The sequence below is a fragment of the Meleagris gallopavo genome, chromosome 4, assembly GCF_905368555.1.
Source record: "Meleagris gallopavo chromosome 4, MGAL_WU_HG_1.1, whole genome shotgun sequence".
Taxonomy (NCBI): Eukaryota; Metazoa; Chordata; class Aves; order Galliformes; family Phasianidae; genus Meleagris; species Meleagris gallopavo.
The window spans coordinates 59,035,994-59,058,622 of record NC_139407.1 but is presented as its reverse complement, the minus strand read 5'-3'; the positions used below and the strand labels follow the sequence as shown (position 1 = coordinate 59,058,622).

Genomic DNA, 22,629 nt, shown 5'->3' with positions numbered 1-22,629 from the left:
TGTTTCTCCACTTGTTCCAGAGCAGGAGGTCTGAAAGCTACAGTGCGATGAAAGAACAAGTGGAAAGGACAAAAGAGGAGTTAAAAACACAGCAAAAAGAATTAGAAAAATCAAAGAGAGAGGTAAGCTCGACATTGATGCAGTTCTGAAGAGCAAATTTGTTTTCTTCTTTGTTTTCTTACATGGCTGCTTTTTCTGCCAGTGCTTAATGTTTTTACTATAGGGGAAGTCTCTGATCTGCAGAACCAAGATCTTTCAGCTAAGTGATGAATTGCATAGTTATTCAGTTTTGGTCAGAATTTCCGGTGAAGCTGCATTCCTTCAGCATGCTTCGACAGAAACTGAGGGGTTAATAAAGACACTCCAAACAAAATTTTTGCTGCAGCCAGCTCTGGCCTCCCTCCCCCTCATTAGGAATGAAGAGTAAGAAGTATCCTCACATGAGGATTATGGCAAACCTGAATTCAGAGTAATTTTTGAAGAAGAGGAGAAGGAGCATAAAATTTGACTCTGCCAAGTGGTTTTGCTGTACCAAGTGATAGTGCAAAGTATGTGCACTTCCTCATCTCTTGACATGTATGTGATAATAACCATCTCCATGGAAATTCTTGTTTGAATGGAGAGCTAGTTCTGTGCTTCTGTACAGCAAATCTGTGGTTTTAATACCAACAGAGGAAGCTAAGCTTTCTGTGTTGTACCTTTCCTAACACATCAGCTTTAATATTTCTATTTTTATTTCACAATCTCCATGTCCTGTTTATCTTAACAGTATTGCTTTATGGCATGCTTGAATTTATGGGTCTGTTTCACACAGTAAGAAGCATCATGCAGACTGTCTGTGGAAAAACATCAACAATAACAAATGTTATACTGGGTACGTAAAGGTGTAGTATGATTACACACTGTGGATGTATGAGATGGCAGTCCTTTGACAACCACTTTGTAAAACCTTCCTGATTTGAAATGAGGTGACTGCAGTGCAGGGGTGGATTGAGATCGAGCAATCGCTTGTTAGGGACAGACTCCAGACCCTTGGAGTTTACGTGTAAATGTTTGATTTGTACTTATTTTTAAATGTCTGATTAATTTAGTCCCTTCTAATCCTTTCAGTGTTACAACAACTTATTTTGTTAATTTAAAAGAATGTGAAACCTTTGATTTCAGAAGGAAGAAATAATGAAGAAAGGATCTTGCGGTCAATGATCTGTTGAATGTGTTTGTTTGTTTCAAAATGGCAGTTAATGTGTAAGTAGGGAAAATGAATCTCAGAAGTAACATAAACACAAATGTACAGGCTTTTATTTCCTCTGCTATATTTTTCATTTTGACATTTTTGAGGATTTTTTTTTTTTTGCCACTTACTCTCCTTTTTGCTCTGCTGGCTTTCAGACTGTTTTATTTTAAGCTTCATTCAGAGCATTCAAGGTAACTTCAAATTTAGAAATCAACCTAAAAATTTAATCTCATCATAGCTCTTGCAAGTTAAAACTTGGAGATTATGTTCAAGTCCATGTTTGTAAGCCAATACTGAGAAACAGTATCTCTGCTAGACTAACTTCACTCAGTAATTTTGCTTTTTAACCTTACTATTAGGCTCAGAAATGGTACAGGGAACTTGGCTTTGCTGAAACCAGATATGAAGAAATCAAGACTTATTTAACACATGTTCTCTCAGAATTAGACTGTCTTAAACAAGAAGCTGAAGACAAAACTCTTGGAAAGCAGCACTGCAAATTAATGGTATGTATGTAAATGGAATGAAGAAAAGCCATATTCCTTTGTGCAGGATGTTTTTGGTGTTGAGACATCTATTAATGTTATTGGCAATAGTTTGATGCACGCTTACAGCCAATGCAGATGTAAACTTGAAAGTAATGAGATATTATGCTGGGCTGATCATCTCTCTTACTGGATAATCCAATGTTTGGGTTCTGCATGGGCATTTTAGACAGCTCTTTTTTTTTTAGAACTGTCCCTATCTAGCCAGAATAATTCTCTAACAAATGGATTTTCAGGTGAATTAATGAGATCACCCATAGTGGAAGGTTTGCAGTGTTGTTTGACTTGGCTCTTACTTCTTTGTCTAGTTTAAATCTTCACTGTAGGATTAATATTATTTTTTTAAATACACACGTATCTCATTCTAGGGTCAAAGTTGGAGTGTACGTACATCAGAGAGATGAGTTTATCCTTCAGATACGCTATCTGATGGGTCAACTAATTATCTGTACGACTTAAGTCCATTATATCTTCACCAAAAGATGTAGATCTTATTGGTAAAATTAAGCAAATATCAATATGGATAGAAAGTAGAGACATTTAAGAAATATTAAAACTTTTTTTCACTTTCTTTTAAAATAAACTTTTTAATAAACATCTGTTTGTGTTTGTGTGAAATCCTTAATGATCTAAGCTTTTCTGTGCAGGTATTATATCTCAAAGTTACTGCTAGGACTTCTTGTTTCATTGGTGTTGCTAAAAGAGAAAGCATCATTTCGCATAAGATTATTTGGGGAAATTTTCTAGGATGCTCTGGTGTCTTTCTGAACTGTATTATAGTAGTAGGAGTTGGGAGAACTATGTGGGTGAGCAGGAAAGAAGTGGAATATTACTTGCAGCTTTAGAAAAGAATACAAGATTTTTGGATGAAGTGCATACCAAATAAGTTAAGATTGGGGCTTAGTCATTCCTCAGTTATTTCCCAGTTTCTCAGTTTGTCACTGTTTTGGAGCTTGAACAGCAGTTACTGTAAACTGGGACATCATAACCTTGCATCATTTTTGTGTGCTCATTTGTGCTTTTGAAAATGGAGAAAACTGTCAGTGTGACAGCAAAATGCAGAAGGAAGGAGGTAACCCTTCTCTGCCTTTAACCTTCAAGCATTTTTTTTACCACTTCTTTTTCCATTAAGCATCTTCAGTCAGAGAGTGTTTCCGTTTCTGATTTAATATGCTTTTTTTTTGTGTAGGAGAGAAGATGAAAAAAAACCCTCATCTAATCAACCTTGATTTGTCCAACAGTCACTATGGTTCTTTTCTCTTAACACAAGAGGGAGCCAAGAATTTGATAAAAAGCAAGCGCAAATGACTAGAATGCTGCACATAGAAAACTTGCTTGATTCGGAAGAGTACGAAAATACTGTATTTGTGGTTTTGCCTGTGTTGCAATAATGAGTTGTAGCCAGAATGATGTGATCTCTCTTCAATTTTCTGTTTTCTTTGGAATGGTACCTTTAGAATCTTGTACTCACCAAAGGTGTCCAAGTTGGAAAGATGGTCACTAAACCAGGGAGAATTACACTGTGCTGCTGTGCACAATAGCTGAACATTAGCTCTTCTTTCAGCTGCTTTGGTGTTAACATCCATGAAAATCAAACCATCTTCTTGAGTGAGTGTAAGAAAGTTTATGGCCTTATTACAGATCTGACTAGGATTCTTAGCATAATCTCAGAAATGCTCAACCTCTTTAGACTTGCATATATGACATTACATGAAAGCTTGAACAGTAGTGAGTATCAACTCAATATTTTTAAATATAAATTCACAATAGCACAAGCAGTATTCACAAAACTGTCTTTACTCTTAGATCTTCATCATTCTCAGACTGTTTAATCTGATAGTATAATTTCTGGAACTGACTTCATGATGCTGACCACAAATCTAAAGCACTCTCTAATTCATTCGATCTAACTGCATGAAATTGAAAAAATAAATAAATAAATGGAGAGTACTGAGAGTGGGGGAGGAGGAATTAAATTCAGAGGCTCTTCCTTCCCCTCGTTCTGTGCCGTTATCATTACATTTGAATGTAATACTTTATTTTAAAAATTTTTTTGAAACATGCACTTAAAATCAGATTGGTTTTATTAATTATCTTCCAAAATAAAAGATAACTGAAAGCATGCCATTTACTCTCTGAGAAGAACATATGTGAAAACCAAGGGGTGTATTATATAGCAGTTAGAGCAGGAGATTGGGGACTTTTGAATTCTGTCCTCACTAACTATGTGACCTTAGGTTAGTCACTTAATCTCTCTGTGCCCCAGTTTCCCCATGTATGAAATGATTATACTACAATACTTACCTTGAAGGAACTTTGTGAAATCCCAGTTCTATACTTATTTTCAGAGGGAATCAAGAACTCCTTGCTCATAATTAATTCTAAGATTTTTGCAAGATACTAGTTCTCCTATGTTCATAAAGATTTGAAATCATACATTTTGTATTAGCTTAAAAAAAATGAGTTAAAATGTAGGTATGTTGCTCTCTAAAGCATGATTCAAAATATTTTTATTTAATCTGAAATTCTGTGTGTTTGCTCTCTAGCCGATGTACGCCATGAAAGGTGCCCAGGAAATGGAGGAAAATAAAATATCCAATAAGAGATTACAGCAGCAAGTACTGACCTTGAAAGCCCAGCTCAGGGACCAGACTGCATTACAAAATCAGTTTTACGACTTGCAAAATAAAGTGGAACTCCTTCAGGCTCAGCTGTGTGAAAAGGTATAAGCAAACTGGTGTCTGTGTGCTTGAATAGGTGGACTGATGTGGGCTCAGACTTCAGATTCTACTTCTTTCTTCCCAAACGAAAGAGCCAAAATAATCTTTTTTCTTTTTCTTTTTCTTTTTTCCCCTGGGAATGAGTCTGGGGATAATTAAGTGGTTTACAGGCATATCAAATTCCCCGACTTCAGAGAAATAGGAAAAGATGTAAACTGCCTGGGTGGTCAACATTATGGAAAGATGATAGTCTCTCTATAATAAAAACTTGCCACCAATCTCTTCTGTAATCCCCATATCGTAATCCAAGAAAAGTGCTGAGTTTTCTTACCGAACCACCTCCTTGGCTTAAGTTGCCAGAATTTTTAACATTCCCAGCTGTCTTTTTGCACCAGAATTTTGTAGCTTTTTTTTTATCCAGCAGTTAGGGTTACATATTTAGAGATTCAGTTGTATGCATGGTGTAGATTATTTTTTTAAAATTGACATTATTATTCTGTTGGAAGCTTCCATGTACATGCAGGTCTACTTACATTAACAGTTTCTAGATCTGCGCATTGTATTTCAGAGGGCACACCAGAGCAGGTACACTCATTAACCTGTTGCCTTAAATTCAAACTGCTGTCAGTGTGACTACAATCAGTGATCTCTTAGGTGATCTCTGATGAATGAATAAATTCCTGTTAAGGCTTTTTTTTCCCTTAGATTTTATTTTCTATTTCTTTGGAACCATTTTTTTTTTTTTTTTTTTTTTAATGATGACTGTTATAATGTGAGCCAAATTAGAATTGTCCATTGTGTTGTGAAACAACTAGTAAACAGAGTTTTCTCAGTTGTACCCTGCAGAGAGCACATGGAATGTGCAGACAAAGAATTTTCTTCCTGCGGAGTGTGAATTTCATTCTCCTTCCTCCACAGTAAATCCACTGCCTTGTTATGTGCTGTGATTTACTTTAAAGAACAATGCATGGAGAACTAGTGGCCTCTCTCAGGAGTTGATTAGGCTGCTTCTCAACAGAATAGTGCTGGTAAAATGAATTTGTTTTATAGTGTCTGCTGTCTGCATTGATGGATGGTGCATATCAGATGGTAGGTGAGTAAAGGATGAGACGTGCTATCCACATAAGTGGGCAGCTCCTAATTGCTCTGTTGCATCAGCAAAGTTTTTTTTGTTTCATGCCTCATCAAGAATTTAGTGTCAACAGTGAAGAGACCTACTGCCAGCTTTTCCTTTGTTCCCTCAGTGCAAGTGTAATGTAAGGGCGTCTCTCTGTCCTATTCACTATGTTTCTTCCCAAGTCCATAATTTATTGGTTGAAGATTGGGTGACCTCTTTCACTATAACTGAGTTCTTATAAAGGGAATATTTTTCTTTTCTTTTCTTTTCTTTTCTTTTCTTTTCTTTTCTTTTCTTTTCTTTTCTTTTCTTTTCTTTTCTTTTCTTTTCTTTTCTTTTCTTTTCTTTTCTTTTCTTTTCTTTTCTTTTCTTTTCTTCTCTTTTCTTTTTTATGCACATTATATATTTACTGTGGGCTTCATAGAAATACAAATAACCAAACAAAATGAATTCAAAGGAATCTGTACTTTTTTTTTTTTTCCTCCAAATAATACTGTATTCATTTATAGTAGAAGGAGATTTTACCTGACAGAATATAACACATTTTTTTATATTATCAGAAAGCAGGTTTCTTGTGAATAGTAAGCATTTTTATCATGAAATACAAATCAGGTCATCTGCCTCACCTCATGCTAGGGGAAATGTATCCATCATTTCAAAGCAGAAAATTGTTGATGTTTACTTTTGAAAGCCTGCCATGGAATGAATGTGCTGGAAATCTCCCTGTGTTTCTTGCACTCTACAACATAAATAAGAAAGGGGAAAACTTTTTCCCAAGAGAGTATTTTGGAGGATTCACAGATCAAATGGGAGTATGAATGCATAATGAATGATATCAAGTCTTTAATGTGATGTGGCTTTGATGATATAGGGTTCCATTTAAAAGCATCCGAAAGCACTTGGTAATACATGAGTCCAACATCAATGCTAGGGCTTATCAATGTACAAACAACTCCTTACGTTACTGCAGGGTGTTTGTGATACAAGGTCATGCAGTTATGTGAAGTATATGCTTCAGAAGTCGAGTCTAAAACAAATATCCAAAAACTACTGCAATATTTTTAAGTGACTATTGAAAATATTAATATGGTATGTTTTTCAACCTTTCAGACGAAAGAACTCCAGAAGAGAAAGTCTGAAGTAATGTTGACACTAGCTCCTCTAAAGGTAATATATGTTTTTGAAGGCTGATGCAGGCTGATGCAAAGGGATATGCCTGTGTTTACAGGCTTGCTCTTGTTTTTAGCATCTCGTAGTTTCTCTCTTTGCACCTGCTTTCTGCAGTTCCTCCTATCTTGGCTGTTTGCTCCAGTGGTTTAGGTGAGGGTTGGCTGTTATTATAGCTTGCAAAAGTGAGTTTTCACAGATAGAGAAGTGCCTGCCTCTTTCCAGTTTATCTGTATGTACATATTGCTGTTGCAGGATGCAGAAGCACCTGAAAGGCCAAAAAGTATAGGACTACAGTATACAGTTTTGGGTCAAAATGTGTGGAATTTCATCAGACACAGAATATAATTTTGCAGTCTGAACAGGGAATGAGATCACTGTTTATGTGTTTATGCTGCATAGGCTAAGTTGGCTTGCTTGACCAGAAAATGCCAGGAAAGGAACAGCTTCATTATCAGAATGCATGGCGAGTTTCACCGTCAAGGATTTAACAACTCCATGTTTGATGAAGAGGTGAGGAGCTTGGTGAACGACATTGCCCTTGCAGAGTACACAGCCACTTTTACAACAACATGTAATCAAGAGGTAAGCATCTACACATCCTTGCAGGATCCTCTGGTTTCCGTTAATATTTTGTCAGTGATTTTTTGTGGAGTGTTTAGTGAGATTCAGTGAACAGTTATAAAATATCTCTGGGCTTACTATTGCTTCAGACCAAGAAGCAGACTGGGTTGTTTTACTGCAATTTTAGTCAAGGTTTACATATTCTGGAGCTTATCACCAGATATGTCTGTGCTCCATGCAAAAAAACTTTTAGCTAATACTTTGATGAAATAACTGACCTGGTGGATAATGCAAGATAACTGATACAATTTGAATTTTAATAGTATTTTTGCATTTTCTTCCTGAGAAATCTGAGATGCATCATTGAAGAAGAAATCAAAAGAAAAGAAAAAAAAAACAAAACAGTCTGGATGGGACTAGATTTTGGATATAGCTATGTTTCTGCAAGTGTTTCAAGACACGTCCCAACACTGTCTTACCTAAGCTCACACTAAGAATGAGTGTTTTGTGTGGCAGAGTTAGTAACTCTTCTGTCAGAAAGGTAGACAATACTTCACTACCTTCAGATGTTTTCTCAAACACTGTTGTGATAAATGAGCATATAGTAAGGGACACTTACTGTCTCCCTGAATGCCTAATTGTCACAAAACTAAACAGCTCTTAACAGGATAGCATTAAACTGAATCATTATCTGGATGGCTACTGAGTTAATTTGGGAAGTAGGAGCTCCAAATTCAATTGCTTGCTTCAGCAGACATTTAGCTATTCACCAAGCAGAGCACAAATCTCTTCACATGGTATCCAGCACTGTGTTGGCCAGAGGTTCCACCAGGTCTTGGGGACATGGGGATTCATACCTGCTTTCTGAATCTTGCTAAAGACAGCCTGGCTCTTGCTGAGCCACATGATGCTAAGCTTCAGACCATTCTGAGTCCAGATGTTTCAGCTGGCTGTGGAAAGTAATTCCCTGTGTAAGAGAGGAAAACCTTCCTGCCAAGGCAGATTTTTGTGCTCCCATGAAAAAAAAAAAAAAAAAGATTTTCACAAATAAGCTTTCCTATGGAAAACATTGTAGTGAGAAAATATCCAATTGACCCTTCTACAAGTTTAATATATATATAAGTAGTTGCAATCACAAAGAGAAGGGAATGTTTCATATTCACAGTTCTGTGCTGACTTCTGCAGATATGTATTAAACTGAACCGAACTTTCATCTTTAAGAATTATGTTTTTCATCTCAACTCTTATTCTCTGCTAATCACATCTAAGATTCCCAGTTTTTTACTGACATAAAACTCCTTTGAAAGTTCATTCTTTGTCCTCCCCTGAGATTTTAACTTCTAAATCTTTCCTAACACTTGAATGCTTCCAGAGAAAATTTTGCAGATGTATTTTTTTTCCTTCTTGACATACGGATTTGCACTTGGCTTTATTCAATTCTGGATCCAGTGACAAACGGAAGTCTGTTACACATTGGCGTCAGACTTGCTTACTTTAGCTTAACAATGGATTTCAACTGAAAGTTTGCAAGGATGCATGAAGGTGGCCAGCAGGGAGAGAGAAGTGATTGTCCTCCTCTACTTGGCTCTTGTGAGGCCCCATCTGGAGTCCAGGCCTGGGGTCCCCAGTACAGGAAGGACGTGGAGCTCTTGGAGTGGGTCCAGAGGAGGGCCACTAAGATGATCAGAGGGCTGGAGCACCTCTCCTGCGAGGGAAAGTTGAGGGAACTGGGATTGTTTAGCTTGGAGAAGAGAAGGCTCCGGGAAGACCTCATTGTGGGCTTCCAGTACTTAGGGAGCATATGAACAGGAAGGAGAATGACTGTTTTCGAAGGTGGATAGTGATAGGATAAGGGGGAATGGTTTTAAACTGAGACGGGAGGTTTAGGTTAGATATTAGGAGGAAGTTTTTCACACAGAGAGAGGTGACACACTGGAACAGGTTGCCCAAGGAGGTTGTGGATGCCCCATGCCTGGAGGCATTCAAGGCCAGGCTGGATGTGGCTCTTGGCAGCCAGGTCTGGTGGTTGGTGACCCTGCACATAGCAGGGGCATATAGGGAGGTTGAAACTAGGTGATCATTGTGGTCTTTTTCAACCCAGCCCATTCATGATTCTAAGGGCTGATCCCAGAGCCCTTTGATGGACCGCATTCAGTTCAGTGCCAGGTCTTGCATGGTTAAGTAAAAAATTATGTGCCTGCTTCTCAAACAAATTTTCTTCTAAAATTATTATTTTTTTATAACCAAATGTGTAAACACATGAAGATAGGATCAGTCTGTCCTAGTTGTGTGTGAGGATGGTGCGGCATCAGTAGAGGACATATGAAAGTCAACACGTCACTTAAGACTAAAGAAAAAAGTGTATTTATTCCTTTTCTTATTCAGGATACAGCATATGATTGGGCATTCTCTTCTGTTTGCCAGAAGTACTTTTATTTCAAATACCTATCTCTAATACTAAAACACTAAGGCAGTGCCATGCAAAACCAGACATCTTTAGATATATACCTCACAGCATTGGAGGCTGTGTCCTCAGTCACTGTAAATCACTGTTGTCCCACTGACTCCATTTTACTGGAAATTTCAAATGAGTTTGGTACAGCAGAGCAGCACTCATTCTGAGAATTGACATCCTCAATTATTTTCACAGCCCAATGTTACAATCAAATATTTTTGAGTGAGAACTAAAATTTTCTTGAATCATTTCGTATGCCTTGTTCTTGTATATAATGTTTCAGTCATCCTTTAAAAAAAAAAACAACATGCAGAAAACAAACAAACAAACAAAACAACTTTGAATAAGTTATTTAGAAAAAGAAGTCAATTTTCCTTTTCCTAACATATTTTGAAAGTCCTTATAAGGAGAACTAGACTTTAAATTAGACTTTCTCACCGTAGAACTGTATACCATGAAATTCTTTCATTTGCAATTTAATTTAGTAATTTAGTAAAATTAGTTTTGTTTTAGTGTATCATAATAAGCATATGTAATTATACTTAAGGTTTTATTTAAATTCATTTTCATGCAGAGAAAACGTAACTGTAAGTGTAGTGAAAGCAAAGACTGTGTGCAGGGTTTTGAAAAAAAAGCTTAATCATGCCTATCTTTCAATTTTGAAAAAATATATGGCTTCCTGGGAGGACAAAGGAATAACAATCTATTCCAAGACTTTAGGAGGCACTAAGAAGTAAACTTCAGCGATTTCTAGACTTTGAGATACACTCTCATTTTAAAATGCCTAAATGGAGAAATCTCTGGAGCCTCTTGTCATAGAGTGATAATAAATTTGGACAACAGAAATAATTTGAACTTTGTAATTTGTGTTTGGAAGTTAAAAAGTGGTCTGTAAAGATGTGACGCATGCCAGGGGCAAAAGCAACCTCTAGTAGGTGCATTTGCCCTCAGCAAAGTGCCATGGCTGGGGCTCATAGGCCCAACATCAGACAAAATATATGAACAACCTCCATTTTCATCCTTTTGTCACATCCCACTTTCATGATCTTCTTTTAAATGTTCATTTTTTTCAATTGGAAAGGATTTGTTGTCTTACTTTTTTTGCTGAAGTAGGATTAATTAATGGACATTATTAACAGTTATTATTTCTTTGCCCTTTCCAGTGGAAAGCACATAGAGCAGCTTCATCAGCTGATAATATATATTTGTACTTACTGGACAGGTAACAGAAAAGACTAGGACTGGAGTCTTCAATAGCTGATGTGCTTGAATTGGTAACAGTGGAAAGGAAGAGAAGATGTTTCAGATAGCTAATAACTAGGAAATGTGAAATAGGAGCCGCCACTTTTCTTCTGAATTTGTCTACTTGCACTTTAAGAAACAGATTTGACACATTTTACAGTCTCATGCATGAGGCTGTCTCCATGCTGCTTTTGGTGTGCTGGAGAACCACACAGCGGAAAAAGAGAGCTTGGCTTGCCCTTCACATGAGCTCACCCCAGACTGTGCAGTTGTGCAGTATTTTCAGGCATTTTTTCTCTCTTTTAGGGTGTGTGTGGAGAAACAGGAGTGTGTTCAATTCTTTCCCACAAATGTCTCAGCCAGCCAGTCCTGATTTTACGTCAACAGCCTCCATTCAGATGACTAATGGTTGTAATGGATAATGCTGCTGTACTCAATCACTTCAATTTCTCTTGCACAGGAAGCCTTTGACTTGATAATGTATTTTGTATTCTCTTTCCATAGTGGATCTGAAGCCATTGTGGCTATTTGCCCCCTTTTCTCAGATCCAAGAGGTGATTTGTGCAATGAATATAATGAGAAATGGTAGTGCTTTTTATTGCCTTTCATGGAGTCATCTTAAACCTCGTACATGGAAAGCTCCAGGCAGAGAATGTGTCCAATGCAGTGAATTATGTATTTTGCAGAATAGAAATAAATGTGCAAAACAGTGTAGCCTAATCATCCTTTCAATCAGGGGATTTCTTCAGAGGTACTTTTCAGCAGAACAATGTTTTTTATTTATATATACAGATTTATATATGTATGTTCTCTCTGTGCACTTCTTTGCAAGAAGGCACTTATCACTTTCCTGTGAATCATATTTGAAGGAAACAGGCCTACAATAATATACTCTTACACTTTCCATAAAACGATTTGTACATTAGTGTTGAGATCAGAAGGTTTTCTGACACCTAGGATGAGATACAATTCATGTTTGATGCCTATAGTTCAGGCAGCTACATCTGTAGAAGTTACTCTGCTTCTGTCCATAGCTAGTGAAAAGAAAGAGGTACTGACAAACAGATACCCTGCCCATTTTATCTGCTTAGATGTGGTAAGAAAAGTCTAAAAAGTGACTTTCTCTGTTGTAGCAAGAGTCAGAAAGAGTTTGGCTAGCTAAGTCCCACACTTGAAGTGAAGGACTCTGAGGTTTCAATCTTTTGGGGGCCAAGATTGGAATTCCAAGCAGATGGAAGAACCACGATGGTGGTTGTTACTTAGTCATTTTGTTAAAGAAGGGTGGAATCCATTGCAGAGGGATGTTATTTTTGACCCTCAAAAATATTTTAAAACAATGAAGGATATAAGATATGGATTTAAAATTGTTAAGGGCAACCTGTCATTTCCAGTGAAATAACTGATAAAGCTATTCAATAATTATCCCAGTAACTCAAACTTTATTCTATTAATGACACCAGTATCTTTTTCTGTTTGTAATATGAGAAAGGGTAGGGTTTTTTTTTGTTGTTGTTGTTGTTTAAAAAGTGATCCTTTCAAGGACTTGAAGTGTAAAGTTGCATTCTGCCAAGCTTGGGGGAATATCACAACACTTCCATTTTTTCCCAGCTGGGATAATTTGTGGAAACACTAAAGGAAAGCAAAAAATTATCAAAGTAAAATAGAATTAATACTGTTAATAAGCTAAGTGTGATAATTATCTAATAAAAGAAATTCATACATAGACATTGAGATAAAAATCTGAAATTTTTGTGTTCATAAATATAGTGTTTGGCTACATCCGTAGAGCTAGAGAAAACGTAATTTTTAGTGTTTCACAAAGCCTTATGAAATGCTAAAGATGAAACTTTTTGAGAGAATCATACCAGCTTTCATATACAGACCTTTCTGTGAACGCTTTGTCAGTGTGGCAGCAGTTCCACTCATCAGGGTTTGCATTAACTCATAACCCACATTTCTGCTGATTCTTGATACATCGGCTACAGCAGAATTCAATAATCCTGGAACTCAAAGGAGTTTATGAGTTGAATATTTGAGGGAAATAAAAGAAAGAGACTTGAAAAAGATTATTTTTTACTAGCAATGGAATATATGACTGTCACAGCTTTGATAGAGTTGTTTTTTTCCTGGTAGCTTTAGCAGCAATCCTGCCTACTGAGGAGGACAGTGATTTGCCTTTGCACGGGTCGTTGGACTCCATAACTTGTGCTGCTCCTGCTGAGTCTCATCTATCACTAGGGATGCCTCTAACTGTGCTTCCTGTAGTGAGGAAATTATCATCAAATAATTTTAGATCCAATCTCTTCATGCCTCAGAACATGTCAGGGCTGCCTTTTGTAACCCCTCCACTACTTTCAGCCAGCCAGCACTTTTTGTGAGTGCTGGTGACAATCACTGCCTTCATAACTTTGGTTAGAAGCCAAGGACTTCTGGAGATTCCTTTGGCTTCAGTGTTTACAGGAGAACATCCAAATGTATAGCTTTTGCTTTCCAACTGATCTGTGGCATTGATGCTATGATTTCATTGGGTGTTCATGCCACCCTGCCTAAATAAACACTATCCAGATCACAGACTGTCTGTATAATCAGCATAGAGAAAAAGCAAGTCCTCTAGGGAGGAGCAGCAAAGTTGGTCCGTGTGAGTGGTCTTTCAGTTCCTTGATGTTGTTGTTCTGTGCCTCACCTGCTGCTCAGCCTGAAGTAAAAGAGACAGGTGGTGGCTGCTGTCAAGGAGTAGCTGTCATCTCAGCTGGCAAAACGAATTGCATTTGGTGCTTTAATGGGATCGATGGCCAGAATTCAGTGTTGGTTCCCCCCTCTTATGATGAGGAGGCAAGAATGTAAGGTTCAATGGGATCAAAGTCAGTGTCCATCAATTATGTTTGTCATTCACGCTCTCTTATGTGGTGTGTCCTGGGGAAGATTCTGTCCTGCAGCACACCGGATCCAGAGATGGACAGGCACAATTCAGGTTACCAGTGCATTGGTGTATTTAGGAGACACAAGACACGTACTCTAGGGAGCCTAAGAGCCAAAAGTGTTGTTTTGTAAACAGGGCAACAGGGTAAACAGAAAAGTGAGGAGCTTTTTCAGGTCAGGCTAGCTTCTATCCTGTAGGGATTTACGGTCACCTCCAAGGCTATAGCACAATACATCACCACTAGCATCTGTGTGCTCTGATCCTGGTATTGGAGCTCTCGAGCTGCTTGCAAGTTGCATATTACACGTAAATCTCCATGGTTATCACTTCTGCAAGATGGTGAAACTTCTTTCCTTGGCACTGGCAGCAATTCACACGTTGTATATTCTCCTTTACTTTGTCACAGCATTTTGTTTTGGTGGATCTGCTTGCCAATAAATAATAATCACATTTGGGGGATCACTTCAAAACAAGTTTACATCATTATAACACCTCAGATCCTCTTGTTTTTTTTTTGTTTTGTTTTGTTTTTGTTTGTTTGTTTTTGAATGGATACAAGTGATGTAGTTAATGCTTATTAAAGGCATAGAGAGAAAAAGCAATATATTTATTTAACTAAAGTACGTTTTATCTTAAATAACAATTCCTGATTTGGAACATTTATAATATTTGCATTTCTGGAGTTTTTGCAGGAAAATTAATGACAATGAGGTGATAACTTGAAATCAAATGCATTAATTTTGGAAGTAATTCAAACAAGCAAAAACCTAAAGGCTGAAAATATAGTTAAAAATTGTAAATTCATTTTCTTTGCAACTATAAGGAAAAGAATGTATCATTAATCTTGTTTCATTAATAAATTTGTACTTAAAACAAAATTCTACTTCTTTGTGATAGTCATTTATTTGCAGTGAAATCTTCTCTTCCTGTTGGCAACTATTATGAAAAAGTACATTATTAATCAAGCCACATTTCTGTCTTAATGTGACGTCAGTTTTATTGTTGTACAGTAAAATCAATTAAGTTGATTTAAATATGGAATAAGAGGATGTGCCAAAGAGTTTGTGCAACTGAACTTTTAAAATCCATTAAACTTAACTTCCTTGAGCATTCTTAAGTAGACAAGCTTGGGTTTGTCACTAAGTAAGAGAATATGTGTGAAAGAAACATGCTTTAAAAGTTTAAATCCTTCAAGAGGATAAATTGTGAAATCTTTAAAATTAGACATTTTGTCTTGCAGATGCTGCCTTCTTCCACAGACATTTCAGAGGCCAGTGGACAGTCGGAGAATCATGAGGCTTCAGTCAGGGTGAGCAGAATGTCAGGGTCAGTACCTGCAACCTTTCTGCAAGAGGCAGATGGCATCCACAGTTCTCACATCACTCCAAATATATACACCAGTTCTTCTGTAAAATTAACAAGTCCAGAGAGGATCATAGCCTTGCATCGGGAACTAAGACAAAACCATCAGAGAAACTGCCAGGTCAGCAAAGTTTATTTCATTGTTTTTATTTTAGTTAAATGTATTGTTCTTGACAGTCATTTTACAGATGCTATAAATATTTGAATGGTCTCTTCCAGAGATGCATATTTTATCGTTAGTTTAAACAAGCTGAAGGTAACAAATTCTTAACGTTTTTCATTATGCATCTTCTTATTGCCTAAGAAATGGTTTGATAAAAATGATTAAAAGTTGTTTTCATCATGGTATATGTTCTGCTGAAGTTATCTCTGAAAGTTGTTCAATGTTAAAAAAAAAAAAAAAAAAAAAGAGGAATTATTGTGTTGATTCTGTCCTACCTTTTTTTCCCTCCATTTTGTTTTTTTAGTGATCCAATTATTCCTATGCCCTGAAGCTCTTACAGTAATTTCCATTAACTGCGGGAATCCTGTTTAGAACAAAGTTGATCAATTGCAATTGCATTTGTGACAGGCTGCTGCTAAACTGAACACGCAAGAGATTTCACCCTCTCTAAGACAACATAACCTCTCCATAATTATACAGAAACAAAATTTGAGTAATTACTGGAGCCAGTTAGCTAGAGCAGTTATAAATATTGCTCTACTGAATTTTCCTTGTTAAAATAAAAGAAATAAAACAAGCAGTATGTAGTTTCTACTTTTCAACTATTATGTTAAAAAAAAAAAATCAAGTAAGACATTAATGTCTCTCTTTAGTTAAAAAGTTTATTATATTAAAAATGTTGACTCAGAATTCTGGTAACATATAGAACTCATAATTATTTTATCCAGGACTACATGCGACAGTTTAAACTGATTTCCCAGTGGTCTTCTTTATCACTGTCATATATAAAAAGGATAGATGAAAATATTGTTGTAGAGGAAAATTATTAGGGAGAGCAGAATGCAAGCAGCTCTTTGATGACCCTGATCTTTGATAATTCCTGGATTTATTTTTTTAATACATTTACACCATGTGTCCTTTAATTAAATCACGGGAAGAGAATGATATAGACCTATTGTAGAATTATATGGGAAGCTACAACTGAAATCAACCACAATGTCCAGAGTGACACGTTTTCATATGGGATACAGAAATACACTAGGAGGTCCGAGATTATGTTTTCTTTGTTCCTCCTCAGATGCCTTCATTTGTCTCCTCCAATACAAACTCAAGGACTGACCCCAACCTGTCCATGACTCATGAGGAAACACCTTGGCCTCCACTCCCGAAGATGAAGGACGCACTGGAGCTTTCGAAGCGTGACTGGTCCATGCAGGGGAGGGACTGCTTGTCCAAATGGGATGATGTATTTGGGGGTCAAATAGGAAATCAGCATGCAAGTGCTATTCCCCAGGGAATTAAACCGAAAGATGTCATTACAAATAATGCATGGCTCTCTAGAGAAAAAACAGATGGCTCAACCTCAGCTACCACAGCAAAAAGCTCTTTGTCAGACATGTTGTCAGCAAGTAATAAAGGTTGAAATCCTGTGGGAAGAAATCAGCTGCATGGGAAAGAATAAAAACCTCAGAAATAAAACAAGGTAAAGCAATGTGATATTCCCATTGTAATACTACTTTGTATGTATAAAAAGTACTGCTTATTTTCTAAACCAAAAATATTTTACTAGATGTTTGAGGTGTCTGGAAAATTTACATGAGAAACAGCTTTAATCATTTTTAAGATCAGCATTTCTTAGAAGACTTGAGATAACTGAAACCAGCAGAGTTTTCAACAGCCATGCTGCTTCTCAATTTTTGCTTTACCACTTGTCTATGATTTGTTTCTCCTTTAACTGTGAAACAATCTATTAAATCACTTTTGTTTTTATATACAACCTATTTCTTCAGAGTGCATTGGCAAGTTCTGAAAAAATATCTGGCTTGAGTGACAGGAACTTAAGGAGATATTGTGGCATGGAATTCCTAAATTCCTACTTTATGTAAATGTGACAGTAGTTTTGCTGTTAGTAGTTCCTTAAAGTCGTGGGATTTTTTTTCTTTTTTTCTTTTAATAAGCTGACTTACAGCAGGATACTCTGTGTGTTCTTGTAGATGGTACTATCCATAAAACACCATCCTTCAATTGTTACTTTTAAGCCCTTCATTCAAATTCCGGTTTAATTTTTTTAGCGGCTTTATTGTTTCAGAGTGCTTGTTTAGATGACTGCTTGGGTCATACGGTCATATGAGTGCCATAACAGAGCTCCTGGGGTGGATGCTGTGATGGCAAACCCCTATACCTGCAGTAAACACAAGTGAAGGCAGTGCCAGGCCAGCTGCTCTAGCATAGCTGTGGTAGAGCTTCCTTGTGAACCTGACTCAGAAATAGATGTGGTCTGGTCTGTGTGAACCTTTGATGGAACCTGGGGTAATGGGAGGGAGCAGGAAGGAGGCATATATGAGCCAAGATAACTTGAGTCTGGAAAATTTAACAGAGCATTATTGCAAATCACCCTAAACACTTAAGTGCCATTTATGTTGGGATCCTACCAACCAGGGTTGATATTTTTGGAAACTCAAGTATTCAAATTTCCTAGCTATCTTTATTTTTAATCACTTTTATTAGGAAAGGGCATTTTTAACACACGTTAATTTGTGACGCTGTTCTGTGCTTTTTCTCTGCCTTCATTGATTACCCCCAATTGATTCATAATGCATTATTGCTTTTTTGTTGCTGCTCCTCCAAAGTCAGAAATAAAATGACTGGTTTTGAAGAAGTATTAATGCACATATTCACTCCTCATGGTGGGAAACCCATCTTAATTTGCTCAGTAATGTAGCAGAGCAATTGCTTACAGCAGTAACAGAATTGATCTTCATCCAAAACCTCTTTAGAAAATACACACCACATGTCAAGGGAAATAGACTCTGAAAATGATGTTTTAAAGCACTGTTTAAGCAGAGACACCTATGAATATCCAACATCTGGAATTCTGCTCTCATCTGTCTTCCTATTCTTTCTAATGCTGGCCGCAGTTCTGAAGATAAATCTGATGTCCTGCCACGAGTTGTCTTATTTAAGACTAGGATATTTCAATGTAGAAAAACACATTACTTGACACTTTCATATTGATAAAATGATGCTTTAAAGGTCAGCACTTAACAAAAACTTTTTTGGAGCTTCATCTTGCTGACAGTAAGTTACATGAACTGGTAGCTCAGCTCGGCTAGAGGACAAATGATAATGAAGCGTGTTAATAATAAGGATATTAATAATATTATTGTATGATGATAAGATAACCTGTTTTCATAAATACCATAGTATCTTACCATGAAATGAAGCCTTTCTCAGTCCAGTCTCTTTCTAAAGATAACTATGGCTTATCTATTATGCTTTGTGTTACAACTAAGTCGGTTAATTGGCCCCATTTTTCCTTCTGTTGAAATTGTTTCCTGAACAAGGTCTGCAGACACACAAAGTTTTTAGTTGTGGGAACAGACACAGACATATTACAACAAGGAGCTCCATAATATCTAGTGGACTTGAGAAATTCCTCAAGCAAATAGATTATTTGCTGGCACTTTGAAGCTTTGCTTTGCAAACCATAGATTTTAATTAAAATCCTTTTTTTTTTTCCCCCAATTCTTTAAGAAATACATTCTTCCTACAACAATAAAAAAAAATTAAAGATGTGCAGATAACACAGTTCTAACTTTTCTATCCATTGTTTTTTACTTCTGCTAAATAAAAATGCAAGATTTTAGATATCGCAGTGGAGGAATGTTAATGATTTAGCAGCGTTCATTTACAGTGTTACCTACAACAGCCCTAGAAAAGACAGATCATCTAAAGGCTTTCTTTTTGAAACTTCTGTCCTACTCCATTTCATCTTAACACTGAATAGGCAAATGAGAAATGATAGTCATATTATGCCAAATAATTTTCTGCTAATTGATGTACAAGATTAGATGAGGGTTTACATCAGCAACAAGGTCTTTCAAATTCTTTAAACACTGTAATTTATAAAAACCAGCTCCAAGTCGTACAGTGGCAGGACAGATGGTTTGTGTACTGGTGTCCTGCCAAGCTGAAGCTGAAGCCCTTTGGGAGTCTGAGCTTGCTAAGTGATTCATACAGAACAATTAATATTTCCTCTTATTCCTTTTTTTTTTTTTTTTTAACTTGAGAGTTGGTAACAGCATGCTTAAAGAACAAAACTGAACAATTGATTTGTGTTAATTATCTGTTGCTTGGTATCCAAGGACTGCTCAAGTGAAATGGCATTATCTGAGCTTGATGGGTTTATCAGCACGCCTAGAGGGAAACTGGACATCAGTATACATCCTACTAACCCACACTCTCAGAGCCTGTTTTCCATCAAGACCCTTTCAGTTAAAAAGAACTTGTTAGAAATGTGACAAAGCTGTTTGCTAGGATCAACAGTTCACATCAAATTCATTCTTGTTAATACTTTCAGGTAATCTTTGCTCTGTTCTTTTTTCCATGCTTGAACTCATCAGTACTAAAGCCAAAATATCTTATTTTAGCAGTTTTAATTTTAATTTTAAAGTTTTCTCTTTTCTCTCTTTTTTTATAGAAGTGTTATTTAGAAATAGAATATACATGCAATATATGGAAGAAGTAACCTGAAATAGTGCATACAGTGTATTTTAATGCTACATGAAAGGTAAACTTAGAAAATAAAATGGTGGTGCAGCTCAGGCAAAAAAGGGAGCAAAACTTAGTATGTTCAGTGGAAGTGATGCCACCATTAGCTCTAGGTCCCCATGGTGTTAAAACATCTGGAGAAAAGGGAAAGAGGTTCTTATGGAAGCCTATCACTTCCTATCTAATGCTTTTCTCTGCTTATGAATATACAAGATCTGGTGATGAAATTGGAGGCTCAGACCATGGTAACTCAGTCTCTTGCTCAGGACTCACATTGGTATGGGTCAGAATAAAAATGAGTAGCCAATGATTGTATTTTCTGCAGTCCTTAAAAAATCATGATTACATTTTTGAGTGGCAACTCAGATGTGTAAGAATGCTATCTAGTATCTTTTTAGAAACAACCTTTTCCTTTAGTCTTTAATCTGATAAATAATAAAGCCCCTTATCAAAACCAGATAATGCATGGAAGGTTTTTTCAGTGCTGACCTTTTTCATATGACCTGATTAAAGCAAGAAACTCACAGATCTATTTGTGCAATTGTATTCTTAACAGGCCAGCCAGCTGGTAGCTTTACTTAAGTCTATCATTCTTGCAGAGCTTTTTCTTGTGAATAAAGAGAATATTTTCTTTCCCCAGACTGTGTCCCAGATCTTACCAGTCAGTATAATGGTGAACCATGGGACAGTGTGTTCCTTTACACATAAATAAAGATGAAATATTTATGAACACTTGTATCCTTACATATGTATAAATGCAGGGGATTGGCATAAGTGATGGTAATATAAAATAATCAGGAAAAGTTACGTTCTGCAGAGAGAAAGATCAATGTTTGTGTAAAAAATTTTTAACACTTTTTTTGTCTTGTTTTTTATATGCATAACATCTTGAACTTTTGCTCCTGTACTGGAAACAAGGCTGACATGCACCCTTGTTGAACCTTCTGAATTGTAGTAAAAAGCTTGAGGATATTTTTACAGATGATGGGTCAGGTTCACGGCATGCTACAGCAACTCTGTTTCAATCTGGTGACCCAGACCAGCTGTTACCCCGGCTTCTCTGGCACTGAGGTCAAAGGATCAAGGATAGAAAGAGTGGGATGTGGTTTTGTTTTCGTTAGTTTGTTAGATTCTTTGGTGGTGTACAAAGAATATTTAATGAACAATTAATCAGAAATTAAAGTGTTAGCTGTTCTGTCATGATGTGAGAACATGGAGCAGAGTAAATGGGAATTTCAGCAACGGATTCCTTGAAGTTCACTTGGGTTGGACTTACACTACTTACTTTTAGACAAGAGTGAGAAGTTTTGAGTGGTGTGGCATCTCAGCATATTGCTGTCTGGCAAAGCGCTCTTTAAGTGGGAAGCTCCTAGAGCACACTGTCATTTTTTTGTAGTGTGGCTCTAAGGCTGAAAGTTATGAGTGATTCTTTCTTGCTCTGAGCCACAGCTAGGAAGGGAGAACGTGGCCATCTACTGGTGCCCTGCCTTGCCCCCACCATCTGCTGGGTTCCACCTCTCTGCTTTCCCATCTGTAGGCTGAGGACTTCATCTCTCAGCAGCCACATCTTAGTTTCCATCTGGCTGCAGGCAGTCCCTTCTGGTGAGGGGGCTTTAAAATAAATCTAGGAGTCAGGCTGCCTTTGGCAGTAGCTGGAGGACACTGGTAATTTATGGATGTGCTTGGAGCTTACCTTGGGGTGCACAAAGCTGTTCTCAGTTTAGGACAGCTCACAGATGTGAACCTTCACAGCAGCAAATGTTAAATGTGTTTCGGAGGCAGGGAGTTTGTAATCATCTCTTTAATAACTAAGCTTCAATTCTGCTTAATTTGGGATCTAGAAAGTAGGATTCATTACGCTAAGTGTAAAGTTAATCTCTTGAAACCTCTGACAGTCCTGAAGAGAAATCAGCACTTGGTCCAGAGGACAGGGTTCATCTCACAACAATCTGCACTCTAGAGCTGACCCTTCAGCTCTCCGACTGTAAAGTTAAGACAAGGGAGATCTTGAATGTTAGGTCTTTACTGCAGAAGAAAGGGAACGTGATTCTTATCCTCCTCCTGTGTCCTAAACAGCTGCTGTCTCATGAGAGATAACTGACATTATCACTCTTTCTTATGATGTTCTATCTATTTTTTTTTAATGTTCTGTCTGAGGACTTTTCTATGTATTCCTTGGTTTATCTATATAGTTTTAGCTTTACTTATATTCTTCAACTCTTTTGAATTCACTTTAAGGCATTTAGGTAACAGTTTATAAATATATTAAATAGGAAATAAAAGGTGTATGTAAATCTGAAGCCTTATTGACCTGACGTAAATTCTCTGGGGGCCGCAAGAAATCAGAGACAACATTCATCAAGTGAGGCATTGAGCATACATCTGGTGCTAATACTCAGGAGTTTTTGCATAAAAATAGAATAAATTCACTCTTCTTCATCTGTGAGCTGTGCACTAGTCTTTACTTACATATCCCCTTGAACAGTGTAAAATAAAACAATGTGGAAAAGAGCTTAACAGCTTATAAAATGGTGTATTCAAGTGTGTGGATTCAGCCTGGCTTGTGGTGAGTTTTCTTCAGTGGATTCA

The 22,629-nt window shown here is 37.0% G+C and overlaps 1 protein-coding gene across 2 annotated transcripts in view; it reads left to right on the top strand.

The window, feature by feature from the left end:
* C4H4orf50 (chromosome 4 C4orf50 homolog) overlaps positions 1-22,629 on the top strand; it is a 74,192-nt gene that overhangs the window by 12,955 nt on the left and 38,608 nt on the right. The window contains exons 8-14 of one of the 2 annotated variants that reach the window (XR_014883225.1): positions 21-122; positions 1,594-1,740; positions 4,326-4,502; positions 6,727-6,783; positions 7,186-7,368; positions 15,205-15,447; positions 16,568-16,972. Coding sequence is in view for 1 of the 2 variants with exons in the window: in XM_085223494.1 (XP_085079620.1) it covers positions 21-122; positions 1,594-1,740; positions 4,326-4,502; positions 6,727-6,783; positions 7,186-7,368; positions 15,205-15,447; positions 16,568-16,912 (1,254 nt within the window). In the remaining variant the exon portion in view is untranslated. Of the gene's footprint in view, positions 1-20; positions 123-1,593; positions 1,741-4,325; positions 4,503-6,726; positions 6,784-7,185; positions 7,369-15,204; positions 15,448-16,567; positions 16,987-22,629 lie in introns of those variants that run through there. The other variant, XM_085223494.1, reaches the window with a different exon arrangement.